This window comes from Cydia splendana, unplaced genomic scaffold, assembly GCF_910591565.1.
Source record: "Cydia splendana unplaced genomic scaffold, ilCydSple1.2 scaffold_80_ctg1, whole genome shotgun sequence".
Taxonomy (NCBI): Eukaryota; Metazoa; Arthropoda; class Insecta; order Lepidoptera; family Tortricidae; genus Cydia; species Cydia splendana.
The window spans coordinates 26,118-41,155 of NW_026946906.1; the positions used below are offsets into that span (position 1 = coordinate 26,118).

Genomic DNA, 15,038 nt, shown 5'->3' on the forward strand with positions numbered 1-15,038 from the left:
CAAACCTAAGGTACGTTCGCTCTCGCTCGCGCCTAACAAAGACGTTTCCTCTTTGCTATTAACTACGTCAGAAATTACCGCAGGATGGTTTGAAGCGAACCCGCGGAGTTCGAAGGACGCGCGCATGTTTAGCTCGTAAATATCGTTTACTACGCGTCTGGCGTGCTCCTCTGACGTGTCGAGGGCAATCAACATGTCGTCCATGTACGTATTTTTACTCTCACGAGATAGGAGCAAAAAAATATTTTTTTATGGTGGCTGTCCTACCTACATTAAAGTGGGGATGAAATTTTTTTTCGCTTCCACCCTATAGTATGGGGTGTCGTTGGATAGGTCTTTTAAAATGAATAAGGGTCTTCAAGAACCATTGTATGATCATCTTAATATTTTCAGAAATAATCGATCTGAAAGAAAAAAAGTTGTGTTTTACCCTTTAGTTCCCCTAACTTTTGAACCATAGGTCCAAAAAATATGAAAAAAATCGTGAAAATATAGCTTAATAAAGACTTTCAAGGAAAATTATAGCAAACCTAATCGGTATACCTGTTTTTGAGTTTTGGCAAATAGTCTATTTTGACAGACGGGTAACTACGGAACCCTACACTGAGCATGGCCCGACATGCTCATGGCCTATTTTTTTATATTTTATCAGCAGGTTGCTTAGCTTGCTTACTCTAAATTATTTTGTTTATTTATGATGAACAATTACAAAAAAACGACGTTTACTTAAATCGTCTATTTTGTATCTCTTATTTAACTTTAACAGCCTGTAGCTCCTAAATTATTGATTGTAGAGTAGAAATAAACATAACCAAATTTGTAGTAAATTTTATGTTAAAACTTTTGTCCGAAGTAATTATAATGCTATTCGTACAGATATTCGAGATATGAGTAAGGCCGTTTGTTGGTGGATACCTAACGGTGACAACTCAAACCACAAGCGGGGCGAGAGCCCGGACACATCCGGCGCTAGCCATACCAGCCTGTACTCACGACTGTTGTTAATTTCAGGTCAACACACCGACGCCGCACACACACGCCTTCGCCGCAGGACGCCTACCAAGGTAACGGAGGCCGTTTTGGAGGAGGACACAGCAGCAGCAGCGGCTCCGGCGCAGGTGGTGGAGCCCCCGGTCGCTGACCTGCTCCTGCTCGCCGGTTTCGCGGGCGAACCAGACAGCAACTTTCCAAAGCGTCTGCCCGCGTATGGGAGCTACACGGGGTCAACAATGTCAAGCAGTGGCTCGGAAGAGTACATTGACATTGTAGACTCGTGGAAGGTTCCAGCGAGGGCTCAGACGCTAAGGACCAGCGCAACTCTGAGTCGCCTGTGAACGGGGAGTCGGAGCAGACAGCTGACAACGGGGACCTAACACGTGGTGATTTATCACGTGGCGATTTAACGCCGCTTGATCTAACACCACGTGTTAGATATTCACCACGTGCCGCGAGCCCGCTGCCGTCGCAGCCGGCCGGCAACCTCACCACGCCGGCCAACTCACAACAACGCCGCCGCCAGTCGCCTTGCCGGCCACAGCCCGGCCTCGAGATGACCGGGGACGCCTGGATGGCGATATTCGAGAAACTCGATAGAGTAGCTCGGGGATCGCTAGACAGCTGTACCCTCGGTCCGCTCGAGGCGGCGCTTCTCTCAACCCTGTTGACGCACTCTGGGGCGCGTCAACAGAAGAGGCGACAGGAGGAGGACAGCCCGCCGGCACAGGAGGAGAAGCGGGAATGTAACCGCATCACTCCTGTGTCGCGCGGTCCTACGCAACCCGTCGTCTGCCCACAGGTCTCGCAGCAGCAACCGATGGACACTGCCGTTCCATCCACACCCACCGCCGGTGGCTGTCACCAGGCCCCGCCACGCAAGGTTTTGCTACCTACCCCGGTAGTAGAAACCGACACGTACGCGGCCGCAGCCAAAACAGCACCACCTAAAGCCGATACTTCACTGCCCACAAGAAGCAGCAGCCACAGCCGCCAGCCAAGAGGGCCAAACCGCCCCAAATCCCGATGGACACTGCCGTTCCATCCACACCCACCGCCGGTGGCTGTCACCAGGCCCCGCCACGCAAGGTTTTGCTACCTACCCCGGTAGTAGAAACCGACACGTACGCGGCCGCAGCCAAAACAGCACCACCTAAAGCCGATACTTCACTGCCCACAAGAAGCAGCAGCCACAGCCGCCAGCCAAGAGGGCCAAACCGCCCCAAATCCTGGTCGAGGTCTTCCCAGACGCGGGCCGCCACCTGAAGGCCATCAACGAACGCCTCGGTTTTGAGGCCAAAACCGAGAACGCCGAACCGACCGGGGTACGGTTCTACCCCAGGACCGCAGAGGAATACCGATTGGTATTCTCCTACCTCTGCAAGGAGCAGGCGCTCAACCCCCGGATCCAGTTCGTCAAGCACCCGGAGAAGTCGACCCTGCCGATGAAGGCCGCTATCCGCGGCCTGCCGTCAACCATGTCGGTGCAGGACGTGAAGGACGCCTGTGCCAGAGAGGGGTATTCAGTATCGCACGCACGATTATCTCCACAGGCAGAGGACGAGGAGGCACCATCTTCTTCGTCCAACTCGACGGGACGGAGCGAGAAAACCCAGGTTTTCTCGAACTCACCAGCATTGCCGACATCAACACCAAGGTTCGTGTCGAACCTTGGAGAGGTAAACCCGGGCCACCGCAATGTTATCGGTGCCAGGGATTTAGGCATTGCTCGCAGGGATGCCACCGACCGGTGCGCTGCGTAAAGTGCGCGCTGCCGCACTTGTCGCACCAGTGCACACGCCCGAGGGACGAGCCAGCTACGTGCGCAAAAGGTAACGATTAAAAGGTAACGATATTTTTTTTTACAAGGACTACGACATTAATACGACACATAAAATCAAGCTAAATCAAGATTGTTTCCATTATACCTACACAATTTATTGTTTTTTTTTTGATTTCAGAAAAAAATTTAAACAAGTAACATGCGTTTAAATTTTTTCTTCTGCCACCCCGGCGGTGAGAGGAACTTTCGGGGGAGGTGTAATGTGGTAAATGTCCACTTTTAGTGTTTAGCAGTAACGCTTTGGTTTACTGCGACATAAACGCATATTGCTTGTGTCAGCGCAACCTAACGTGTATATATAGGCAGGCATTTAGAGAATATACGTTCTTATACTATCACACATAAGATGTTTGACTTCTTCTCACATCACCCGCTCGAAACCAAACAATCCAAACATAAATACTTATCTTGTTATTTGACTGCTTGATGGACCACCCAGGCAACCACAAGCAGTGTGAGATTTATTTGCAGGAGCTGCGCAACTGGAGAGGAGGCACCCGCTCCTACACACGCCGACCGCCGACACGCCGCCCGCAGCGAGGCCCCGACACTAGGGCCTCGGACTCATCGAACCTGGTGGAGGATTCTTCCACAGGTTCTCTCATGGCACCCGCCAACCAGCCGAGGCAGCGGACAACCGGACCCCGAGGACGGACGCAGCCACAACCCAAACCGCAGAGGATATCGCAAGCGGAGCCCCGAGCGACGCAGCCCGCAGCGCCCCCCGCGCTCGACACCGCAGCGTTGCACAGAGACATAGCTAACGCGCTGCAAACTGCGGTAACTATGTCCCTGAGGCCAACGCTGGACGAGTTGGTATTAGCCATTAAGTCTCTGTCTAAGCCTGACCAAAATCAGGCTTAGCTCACCCTCTCAGCAATAACGCAAGTTATTCGCCAGCTGCACTCTCTCTTACGGCCTAAAGGAGAAAGAGTTAAGGGTTGTATATTGGGACGCGCAGTCATTAAATGGTAAACTTAATGATCTCCGTACTTTTCTTCACAGCCAGGACGTCGACATCATGCTGATCTGCGAGGGCTAAAAGGTGCTGGACGGTCTGCTCAATTGCCAACTAGACAGATGTTTGAAAATTCACGTTATCAGTTTGTATTCAAACCAGGCCTGTCGACTGAATCCGCTATCTTGGCATTGAAACAGACCGTTAGGTACTACACAGACCGCCGGACAGCTGTCTATGCCTATTTCTTAGACCTTTCCAAGGCATTCGACCTCGTGCACTACAACATCTTGTGGCAGAACTTGACGACATTAACTTGCCAGCTGACATTCGTGGAATTTTTAAATTCTGGTACCACAACCAGGTTAATGTCGTCAGATGGTCGGACTCCTTTTCTCAGCCATATGACCTGGAATGTGGTGTACGCCAAGGTGGGTTAACCTCACTGAGGCTATTCAATCTATATATTAATGCACTGGTAGAGGAGCTCAGTAACACCCGTATCGGCTGCCATATCGATGGAGTTTGCGTAAATAATCTGAGCTACGCCGACGATATGGTGTTGCTGAGTGCCTCGGCCTGCGGATTGGCTAAGCTCATTTCGATATGTGAGAAATACGCTTCTAGCCATGGTTTGCTGTATAATGTAAACAAAAGCGAATGCGTTGTATTTAAGGGGTAAGGCTACACCCAAGTTTCCAAGTGTCAAACTAAATAGTCATCCGCTACGAATAGTGGATCAATTTAAATATTTGGGACACATGGTAACCTCTGACCTTAAGGATGACGTAGATATCGAACGCGAACGCAGAGCGTTGTCCGTCAGAGCTAATATGATAGCTCGCAGGTTTGCTCATTGCTCCAAAGATGTAAAAGTCACCCTTTTTAGGGCTTACTGTACGACCTTCTACACAAGCAACCTGTGGGCTGATTATACTCATAAACGGTACAGCGCTCTGCGTGTTCAATATAACAACGCTTTCAGAGTGCTGATGGGGCTGCCCAAATTCTGTAGTGCATCGAGGATGTTCGCGGAGGCGCGAGTGTCTTGCTTCTACACCACCATGCGCAAGCGAGCTACATCCCTTGTGCGCAGAGTGAGGGCCAGCTCCAACAGCATTCTGAGAATGTTAGGAAACAGGATTGACTGCCTGTATTTGAATAACTGCTGCCTGATACACGCACGCAGTAATAAATAAACAAATGTACAGTTATAGTTATAGTGAATTTATTATTATATTGCATGCACCAGTGTCTCAAAAAATGGGAGAAATAAGTATTGGTTGATTTGTCGGGAGGCATGTTAATATTCTTTTGACATATTATTATTTAAATCATTGTTTAATTATATTTTAATTGTTATTATTTTTAATATTTTATTTTTTGACATGTTTCCCTCAAATCAATTATATTTTAGTAGGTAATACCTTAAATTAAGCAATTTTGTATTTTAATTTTAATTTTAATTTTAATTGTAATTTTAATTTTTTATGTTTCACAGCCTTATGAGCCATGTTGCTTGAATAAAAATATATTATTATTATTATTTGTTTGTCCTTTCCAGATCTCGGGACCATGGGGTCCCGGACTTTTGGGAGGCGTGCGTGGGGCCGAAGCCAACAGCGCAGAGGCCCTTTAAGACAATTTAATCTAAAACCAATTATTGTTATAAAAGCGTCAATGACGCTCTCGGCCAGCGGGTACATCGTGTACCGCCTCGACCAGGCGAACCCCGAAACCGGGCGCCCATACAGAGGCCTCGCAATCATCGTCAAGAGGAGAATCATCCACCAACCGGTGGATATCGAGCAGCCAATCTCGCTATCCGCACTGGGGATAGATATCAAACTACAAAGGCATAACCTGCGTTTGTTTGCTATCTACAGGCTCTGCGGACACTGCCGGCCGGCAGAGATGCGCGACAAGCGGCTGCTGGTGGACTCCCCCGTGCCGACCATCCTGGCCGGGCTCTTCAACGCCGAGCACCCCGCTTGGAACTCGTCCGGGAAACACCATCTACCAGATCGTGGAGGACCTCGATCTGGTAGTGGGCGGGCCATACGAGCCCACACACTACCACGACGCCGACCCGCTCTGTAGCGGCACCACAATCGACTTTGCGATTTCTCGCGGAGTCGACTTACTCATGAGGCACCAGGTATTCTATACGATCTCTCATCCGACCACAGGCCGGTGCTCCTGACCATCGCAGACGAGGCGACAACGAGACTCAGCAAGGGACCCGGACGCCGCTACGACTGGACGGCTTTCACAGAAGCCATGGTAAATTCTCCCCGTACAGGTCCTATATCGACCGCAGAAGAGGTCGACGCAGCAGCAGCCACAATCACCGGGGACATCAAGGCGGCCCTCGACGAGGCCACCCGCATCATCCCGCCCTCGGACCGGCGCAAGCCGCTCCCGAGGCCGCTTCAAGCGCTTTTGGAGAAAAAGCGCTGGTACAGGAAACAGTGGCAAAGGACTAGGGATCAGTCGGTCAAGACTGAGCTCAATAGTCTCGAGCGACTGTTAAGGGTAAGACTCAGCGAGCACAGAGCTGCAAGCTGGGAAACGCACATCGAGAGCCTAACTGATCACGTTCCTTCCATCCGGAAAAGCGGGTAGCTCGCTCGCAACGTCAACATCGCGAGAGCGTTAACTAATTTTCTAAAAAATCATTTACGGACGTAAAGTGTTAAATTCTATATTGTAACAGTAGAAAATTACGGTGATTACACTATAAAAAATAAAAACATAATTACATTTAGTAGTTAGAAGTGAGTAGTGAGAAATTGAGTGGTGTTTTGTTTCGAGTCAAGGGTCACCCTAGTGAAAAGTGACAATCAGCTGTGCCCTCGAATGTAAATAATTAAACACCGTTATCGTTGCATACAAGTTACTCGTTTGCACATAGATGTAAATAACATCATATTTTCAGTTTCATTACCCAATATTGAGGGGAAAGGATGAATTACGCGGGTTGCATCAACACTATTGAAGGAGGCAATTATTTAGAGTGCAACTTATGCAAGTTGGCATTTTGCTACCAATGCCTAAATATCACACCGAGCCGTATCTCAGCATTAAATAAAGACCACTTAGCAGCACTCAATTGTCCATCTTGTGGCAACGTAACAAGGCGGAGGGTAAACGAACATACTCCTGCGACTCCGTCTGCTCGTCACAGTGTTTCCATGTCAGAATCCATGAACATATATGTCTTATGATAATCTACAGCCGAGCCCACCCACAACGTCGGCCCTCCGCGGGCCAGGCAATAACACGAAACCTGTCACTTTGGAGAGCATCAGCAGACTATTAGACGAGAAACTTTCACCTACGTCTACGCTCATGTGTAGTTTAAGGGAAGCCTTAAGAAGTGACCTAAAGGCAATGGTTGCTACGGAGATGGCAATCACAAAGCAAGCATTACAAAACGATTTCACCAAAACTACCGACTTCATAACGGAGGAGCAAAACGACTCGACTTTAAATGCAACCTAGCCTTAAAGGAAGAGGCAATAAAACGGCTTGAGACTCAAAACGAGCATTTAACGTGTGAGTTGCAAATTTTGAAAACTAAACTGACTAACATTGAAAACATATCACGTAGTCTCAATATTGAAATACAGGCAGTTCCAGAAAAACGCGCGGAGAATGTATGGTCAATATTTAAGAAAATGTGCAGTACCTTGCAGGTCCCAGTGACTGATAACGAAGTCAGCGCCTGCCGCCGGGTGGCGAAAATAAATCCAGCTTCTAATCGCCCTCGTAACATACTTGTCTCACTTTCATCACCTCGGTTGCGCGACACATTATTATCGGCTTATTACCGCTATAACTAAGCGCATCCCGATGATGCACTAAACACGACCCACGTCGGACTGACCGGGACCAGCGAGAGGATCTACTTATCAGAGCATCTCTCACCTGAGTGCAAGCAACTTCATAGCGTTGCACGGAAGTGGTGTAAAAACAATAACTATAAATACGTATGGGTGACATATGCTCGGATATATATTCGTAAAGATGATAACAGTCCTTCTGTGTTTGTAAAAAACCTGGATACACTTAATAACTTGGGTATGGGATCTAAATCACACACAGAAAATCAGTCACCAAAACAACTTAGGTACTAAATGATGCAATTTATAAGCTGATATTAATTACGTGTGTGTTATGGATCTTATAATCATAATATTTATTGATAATATAAATTACATGTCACATTTTATACAGTGTATAAAGATTATATTTAAGTATGGATTTTCACTACATAATGTAGGTTGTATTTAATATATTACATCTACCTTAGTTCCTAAATTTTAAAGAACTCTTTATATCCGAGTGCATAAGATAGAATTTACCTATTTGGCTGATCTTATTTTTATATTAGCTCGCGTCTCAATATACCTATGCTGTACGTCCCATGTAAGTACCTACCTATATTGATAAACAGCAATTGCGTACACACGTGCGACACAGTTATCAGTTTTTGAACCCTATTTCAAGTACATAAGGACTTACAATTGTTGGTTTATTTTATATGTTAGGTAATTAGCTTCAAATTATTAAAATATTGTAATATGTTAACTAATGATAAATATTGTGAATAAAAGTAATTGATTCTCTTTTCTCAATGTTTGTGTATTTGGGTATTTATAGAATTTAGTAATTATGACATTAGTTTTTTATCAAAATGTGAATAGAATCAGGTCCAAGTTATGTGAGTTTTATTTAAGTATGCTAAATTCTAATTATGACTACATTTGTCTAACCGACACAAACTTGAATAAAGGTGTTTATGATGGCGAGATTTTCGAAGACCGATACAATGTTTATAGACGTGATCGCGAAACAACTCAGTCAAGGAAAGCTGAGGGGGGCGGGGCCCTTATTGCTGTAAAAAAAAATATCCATGCGGTCCGCCAAGAGCAATGGGAATCGGACGTAGAAGACATCTGGCTCACTATATTACAACAAAATAATAAATTGAATAAACTACATATATGTGTTTGCTACCTGCCTCCTGATTTACCGTTACAAGACTTACAAAGGTTTTATTTTAATTGCTAAAGGTTAATTTTAGACGCAGATGAAGGTGAAAATTTTTTGATAATAGGTGATTTTAACACTGTTAATCTTGCATGGACACATTCAATTAGAACGACAGAGTTAGTACTGTAAGATTCATTAAAATTACTAATTATTAGAAACAGATTTAATGAAATAAAGAGTTGAATAATCATTGGTAATCTATAATTTAATAAATTTAAAAGTAACGTGATTGATAGTTGACCTTTGTAAATAGAAGGTAGTTGGAAGAAAGAATAAAAGACGACTGGCATGGCGGTTAACGGGCAGAGGTGAAGGGAGGACGATTGTGAAGTGAGGTGGTTGGAGATTGAACTGTAACGGAATATTGTGATCAGGAAATATATTGCTGTTATGAAAGAAGGAATTTTTATTACAGATCAGAAGTGGTAAGTACCTACAAGTCAGTATGGTATTCCTGAATGTATTATATTATGTAGGTATTCATATTAGAACTGATTGAGTTAAATCTTAATTGCCCAATTAAGTTGTTACAATAGTAACAGTGGTGTAAAATAATTATAATTATATACCTATACATATATTAGTAACACTTATATTGGTTGTTGTTTAGTTGAAATTAATTATCATTTCATATTTCCTATGTTAGGAAGTTTATGTTTAACGGGCGCTTAGAAACAAAGACACCGTTAATTTTATCAAGAACAAAATAATTGGGTAAACCCATTTCGGCCTAGTCGTTCACTCGAGAGCATTATACTGCAAGTTTTCTCTTCAAGACCAACAGTTAGGTTTTTTTTAGTGTTTGCTGTAATGCCTATCCATAATATAATTAAAGCATTCATTTACATCGCGGGTAGCGTGAAACCTTTGGAACACCGTTTAATTTTGAATAGTTCGGATACCTTTATGATTATTTACAGGTGTAGATCGGATTCTTTTAGTCTATGTATGTACCGCTTATTTGGTTACAACTTTTACCATATTTTCAATATATTACTTATCAATACGTCAGTATTATATAGCGGGGTTAAGTGTTTTCGAAATTATAAACTACTCAGACTGTAAATAAGTAGGAATGATACTTTTACTGGTAGTTACCGACCCGCCGACCTAGCCGGAGTTAAGCCCCTGCTACACGGCAGCCGACAAGCCCCCAAACCGCGTGGCCTTGGTCTGTCCCGGACCGTGTAGACAGTTGTTACCAACAAAATTTCGTTTGACCTCCGGACGCCCTTGGCATGCGAGCGCGCGCCAGCGACCGCGGTCTGAGCGGTCGGTCCGGAACCGTGTAGCCGCCCGACGCCGACCGCACTAGGCCATTTCGCTTGGAGGACGCGCCGTGTGCGCTCGTGTGGTTAATAGACATGCCATGGGTACTCAGTAGCATTTCTAATAATTTATCAAATACTTTCCTCTTCATTCTCAGAAAGTTATGTATGTCCCCGTAGCGTAGTCCAGCGAATTCATTAAGTTGAAATGACTCAACAAATGCCGTTTTTTCAGCCAGCGTTTCATTCATATACCCTTTTCTTTTTTTACAAACTTTTTATTAACTTGCAATATACCTAATCGTAAGTATGTAAATATGTTTGTACGGGTCAAATCTTGCAAGTTAAATTAGACCCACTTTCTAGTTTCCGATGGAGCTGAAAATTTGCATACATATATAAGTCGGGTGACAATGCATTATTATGGTACCATAGAGCTGATCTGATGATGGAGACAGGAGGTGGCCATAGGAACCCTGTGATAGAACAACGCGACCTAATTGTGTTTGGGGTTTTTAGAATTGTCTCGACGAGTATTAGTTGCCTCTGGAAAGAAAAGTACAGTCAGCGATAAAAGCTTGTACCAAAAATTGTTTTTTTGCCATAAACTTATTTTTTTGTCATTGCACTAGTATGAGTAGGTAGGTTATGAAATTTGGCGCCGCGACCAATAAGTTTTGCTGCCCCAGAAGTGAAGGAAGAAAAACAAAATGCAATCCGCCAGGGGTGGCATACGCCGCCCTTAGGGCCATACGCCACTGAGTAGGTACTAATGCCACGCCAACTTTCTGAAAGGTTAGGGGCCATTTTGTGCGCTTGCAATACGTGTTGTCCGTCCGCGAGTTCTGAACACACTGTGGTTTGCCACCGTCTAGCCAGACAACTCAAACGGACCCACACACCAAGGACAGACCAAGGTCAGACGGTTAGTAGGCTTGTCGGCTGCCGTGTAGCAGGGGCTTTACAATCGCTGTCGCTTCGACAACGAAAAGCATTATGTCTCTATATCACTCTTCCATATTAGCGCGACAGTGACAGTTGCGTTCCGATCGCTACGGAGCGTAAGCGCTTGGCATCTTGGCTACGCGGCCTGTTTCGTATTCCGGATCCCGTTTCGAATATCGGGTCCATCTCGCGTTCCTGGATTTGGGTCCGTGCCGGATACTGGAACCGTGCCGGATGCATACCTGATTTGTGCCGGATGAGTTCCGGATCCATGCCGGATTCGTACCGGATCCATCCCGGACTGGTGCCGGATCCGTGCCGGATTGGTACCAGATCTGTGCCGGATTGGTACCAGATCTGTGCCGGATTGGTACCGGATCTGTGCCGGATTAATACCGCATGTATATCATTTGCCGGATTCGTGCCGGATCTGAACCGGATGCGTGCCGGATTGGTATCGGATCAGTGCCGGATCCCGAATTTGTTCTAGATTCCGTTTCTGTACCAGTTCTAGAATTTTCTCGTTTCGAAAAGCCTGTGTTCCGGATCCGTACCGGGATACGGATCTGTTTTGGATTTAAGATCTGTTTTAAACGTCCCGCATTCTACCCCGGAAGCAGTAACGTAAATTAAATAAATAAATAAAACAGTTGAATTTAGCTTAATAAGAACAATTTATATTTGTCTACTATTAACAATCCAAAGATTTAGAACTCTTCCATTGCTGGTGTTGATTTCGAGTTCCAGACTATGGACCATGAGGAAAAAAACATCCAGGCGGCGCTTGAAAACTCCTGAGCGTGGCCGAAAATCGAAATCTGATGATGGACAACAACGTCGAAGCCGAAGTCGCAACCGCCGCCAGTCCCCGAGGAACAACAGACGGAGTCGCAACCGGCGAAGCCGCAGCAGCGGCAGACACGGCCGAGGCAATGAGAGGTGGCTTCGAAGATCAACACGGAAGGACAACACGGCCAGGATCGCTTTCACGTGGAAGCCGCACAGGACAGGAACGGATGGCTTGTATATCTTTGTCGTCTTCAGTTGTGTATTTTAATAGATGTCGTTTATTGCTTAAACTGCGAATATTTTGGTACAGTACCTTAAAGTTATTTGTATTGACGAAAGTTGTCTCGAGGTACGGGTTCACAGATTATGGGGGTGGAATCGTTGTCCAGGCAATGCTGTGGTGTCCTGTAGTTCGCTCAAGTTAGTTGTATGGGGCTCGTTAGCCTAATTTATAAGTTTTGATCTTGGTTGTTTCCTCTTTTGGCAAAATGTGACGTTAACGCTGGTAAAGGAAAGACTAAGTTACGTTTCTTCAGTATTTGTTCATAATTTAGTATATTTGTGACGTTTATACAATAAAAGTGCAATGCGAACTACCTGCAAGTCGACATTCTGTTGTCAACTGTCATGGCGTACAGGCGGGTCGCGGAGCACACGTGACTGACCAACTGAGTTTTATTTATCACCTTGTAATACAACAGAACCTAGACGTCACAATGGCGACGAGGATAAAGAACGTAAGAAAAAACAAAAAATCGATGTAGTTGCTAAATAACCGACAAAAAGTTATCAGTTTGAAATTATTTTTTCAATAAAAGGGAGGGAGACGAATGACCCAAATAGCACAGGTATGATGGACCCATTGTGGACTTAATTTATATTTCTTAAGCTTCATTCTTCAGATATAAAAACCAGGTAGTCCTTTAACCTACTAGGCAACTCATCGCATGTTTAAAGTGGGTAGAAAAAACTTTAACTCGAACAGGTCTATCCCCACTTTTCCACCTAGCCTTGGTGGGTAGTAAGGCTTGCCGCCATTGCTCATTCTTTATTCTTGCGAGGCAACGAACGCACGTAAAATCATAATTTATTTCGAAGTCGTTTACAAAATGCCTAAACGTAGTGCAGAGGAAAAGATAGCACATTATACGCGTAAAATTCAAAGAATACAAGAAAAGAAACTCAAGCGAAATCGCCGAGTTATACCAGTGCTACCAGATTCTTCAGATTCTGAAGAAAAATCAGGTAAGTGTAACTATTTTTGTAAAAACTTACACTTTGTGGTCAAATATCATGCATTTAGTGCCGCGCGGGCCGTGAGTCCACGTCGGTAACTATAAACCTGGGGGGCGGCCGAGAGTCGTCACGAAGGTAAAACTAGCTTGGGGGTTGGCCGCGAGTCAACACGATAGCAATGTGTATAATATTACCTCATAAATATTATAGTATATTTAAAACACCTTATGGGTTTTATTTGTAAAAACATTTGTAGCCTACCCTCGAATTAAAAATATTTATTTTCTATTTTTAGACCTCGAAAATATTATCGACGATGCCCCGGTGATTGAAAATAACGAAGAATTGGAAATGCCTGTCCCAAATTCGAATGAAGAACCGCCACCGCAACCTCAAGCGGAGGCAGGTGATATTGAGACAGCCCCTGTACTGGACGCGGAGTTACTGACAGCTCTTGGGGAGGCCACAGACGATGCTCCAAAATATGGCGAAAATATCCATCCCGACTTGGCACAAAGATGGTTACCTATATTACGTAAAGGTATGGACAAAGAAGCCAAGGACAAACTCATAAAAGAGTACAGTATACCAGAAAACTGTAAATTATTAAGAGCACCGTCCTTAAATGCCGAAATCTCTGCGGCAGTTACAGACATAGCAAGAGGTCGCGACAAGAAAATCGAAGCAGAACAACAGCAGTTAGGCGTTGGATTATCTGCTATAAACAGAGCCATGACCTTACTTCTAACGACCGATGATAAACAAAGTAAGGTACAAGCGATAAAAATCCTATCTGACGGATGTCGGATTTTATCTGACCTACATTACTCAGAAACGCAGGCCAGAGTAAAACTGGTCACTCCAGGATTAGACAAAGTCTTTCTCAATCTGATTCAAGATGTCGAGAGAGACGAGACCCTCTTCAGCAGTAAGCTCTCAGAAAAGATTAAGGCATCAAAGGCGATCGAAAAACAAAGCTCTCAGATTAAAAAGACAGTCACGACCCCAGCCAGCTCAAATACATTTCAGACTGCAGGTCCATCGTACTCTCGGTACCGGGGAAACTGGACGAGGCCCGCTCGCTTCCAACCGACGAGCCGACGAGGGCGCGGCGGGCCACGCTGGAGCACGCCGGCAGCTTACAGACCGGCAGCGCCGACCCCCGCGCAGCCGCAGCCCAAGACAGCTTACACCAGGCCACGTGCGCCAGCGCGACAGTAACTCAGGTACACGCCGGTCGGCTTAATGCTTTTTATAATTGTTGGGTCAATGTTACGAATAATAGGACCATATTAGACTGGATAAAATACGGATTTCCAATTCCGTTTACCGGGCCTATTATTCAATCTGTAAAACCTGTTGTTATGTATGGTTACTTATATGTAGGTAGATGCATAATCATGCGATGGTCAGTTGGAATAAATCTGTCAACCGAACGGGCGTTTCCTTTAGACACCAATCCCAAATTTAACATTGGCGACGAGGATGGGATAGTTTATTTTTGCGGGGAAGATGGCTAAAACCGTAGGAAAAGTCGCGTATATGGATGGTGGAAATTGGCAAACTTATTGTGATCGGTTGGATATGTACTTTTTGGTGAACAAGGTGGAAGATGCCATGAAGCTGCCGACGCTGATAAGCTGCATAGGGGACACCGCGTATGAGCTGATGGTCAACCTGTGCAGCCCGAAGAAACCGTGTGATTGCAAGTACGACGAAGTTATTAAAGTAATGGCTAATTATTTACAACCGAAACCGTCGGTAGTCGCCGAAAGATTCAAATTTCGTCAATGTCGGCAAAGTAACGGACAAACAGTGGCAAATTTTATGGCAGAATTGAAGAAAGCATCGAAGTATTGTGATTTTGGTGCTAATCTAGACGATAATATGAGATACCAATTTGTTTGTGGCGTAAGTAGTGATTTTGTTAGACAACGATTATTTGCAG

At 45.0% G+C, this 15,038-nt stretch overlaps 1 protein-coding gene across 1 annotated transcript; it reads left to right on the forward strand.

Annotated features, from left to right (window-relative positions):
- Positions 1 to 12,929: 12,929 nt before the first annotated feature.
- On the forward strand, positions 12,930 to 14,311 carry LOC134805910 (uncharacterized). Its single transcript, XM_063779105.1, has 2 exons — positions 12,930 to 13,105; positions 13,386 to 14,311. Exons 1-2 carry the CDS (start codon positions 12,964 to 12,966, stop codon positions 14,309 to 14,311), a joined length of 1,068 nt encoding a protein of 355 aa, XP_063635175.1. The 5' UTR covers positions 12,930 to 12,963.
- The last annotated feature ends 727 nt before the right edge of the window (positions 14,312 to 15,038 follow it).

Coding starts and splice junctions, on each gene's coding strand:
- LOC134805910 (XM_063779105.1), top strand. CDS start 12,964: ATGCCTAAACGTAGTGCAGAGGAAAAGATAGCACATTATACGCGTAAA. Junction 13,106..13,385: donor TGAAGAAAAATCAGGTAAGT/GTAACTATTTTT, acceptor TTCTATTTTTAG/ACCTCGAAAATATTATCGAC.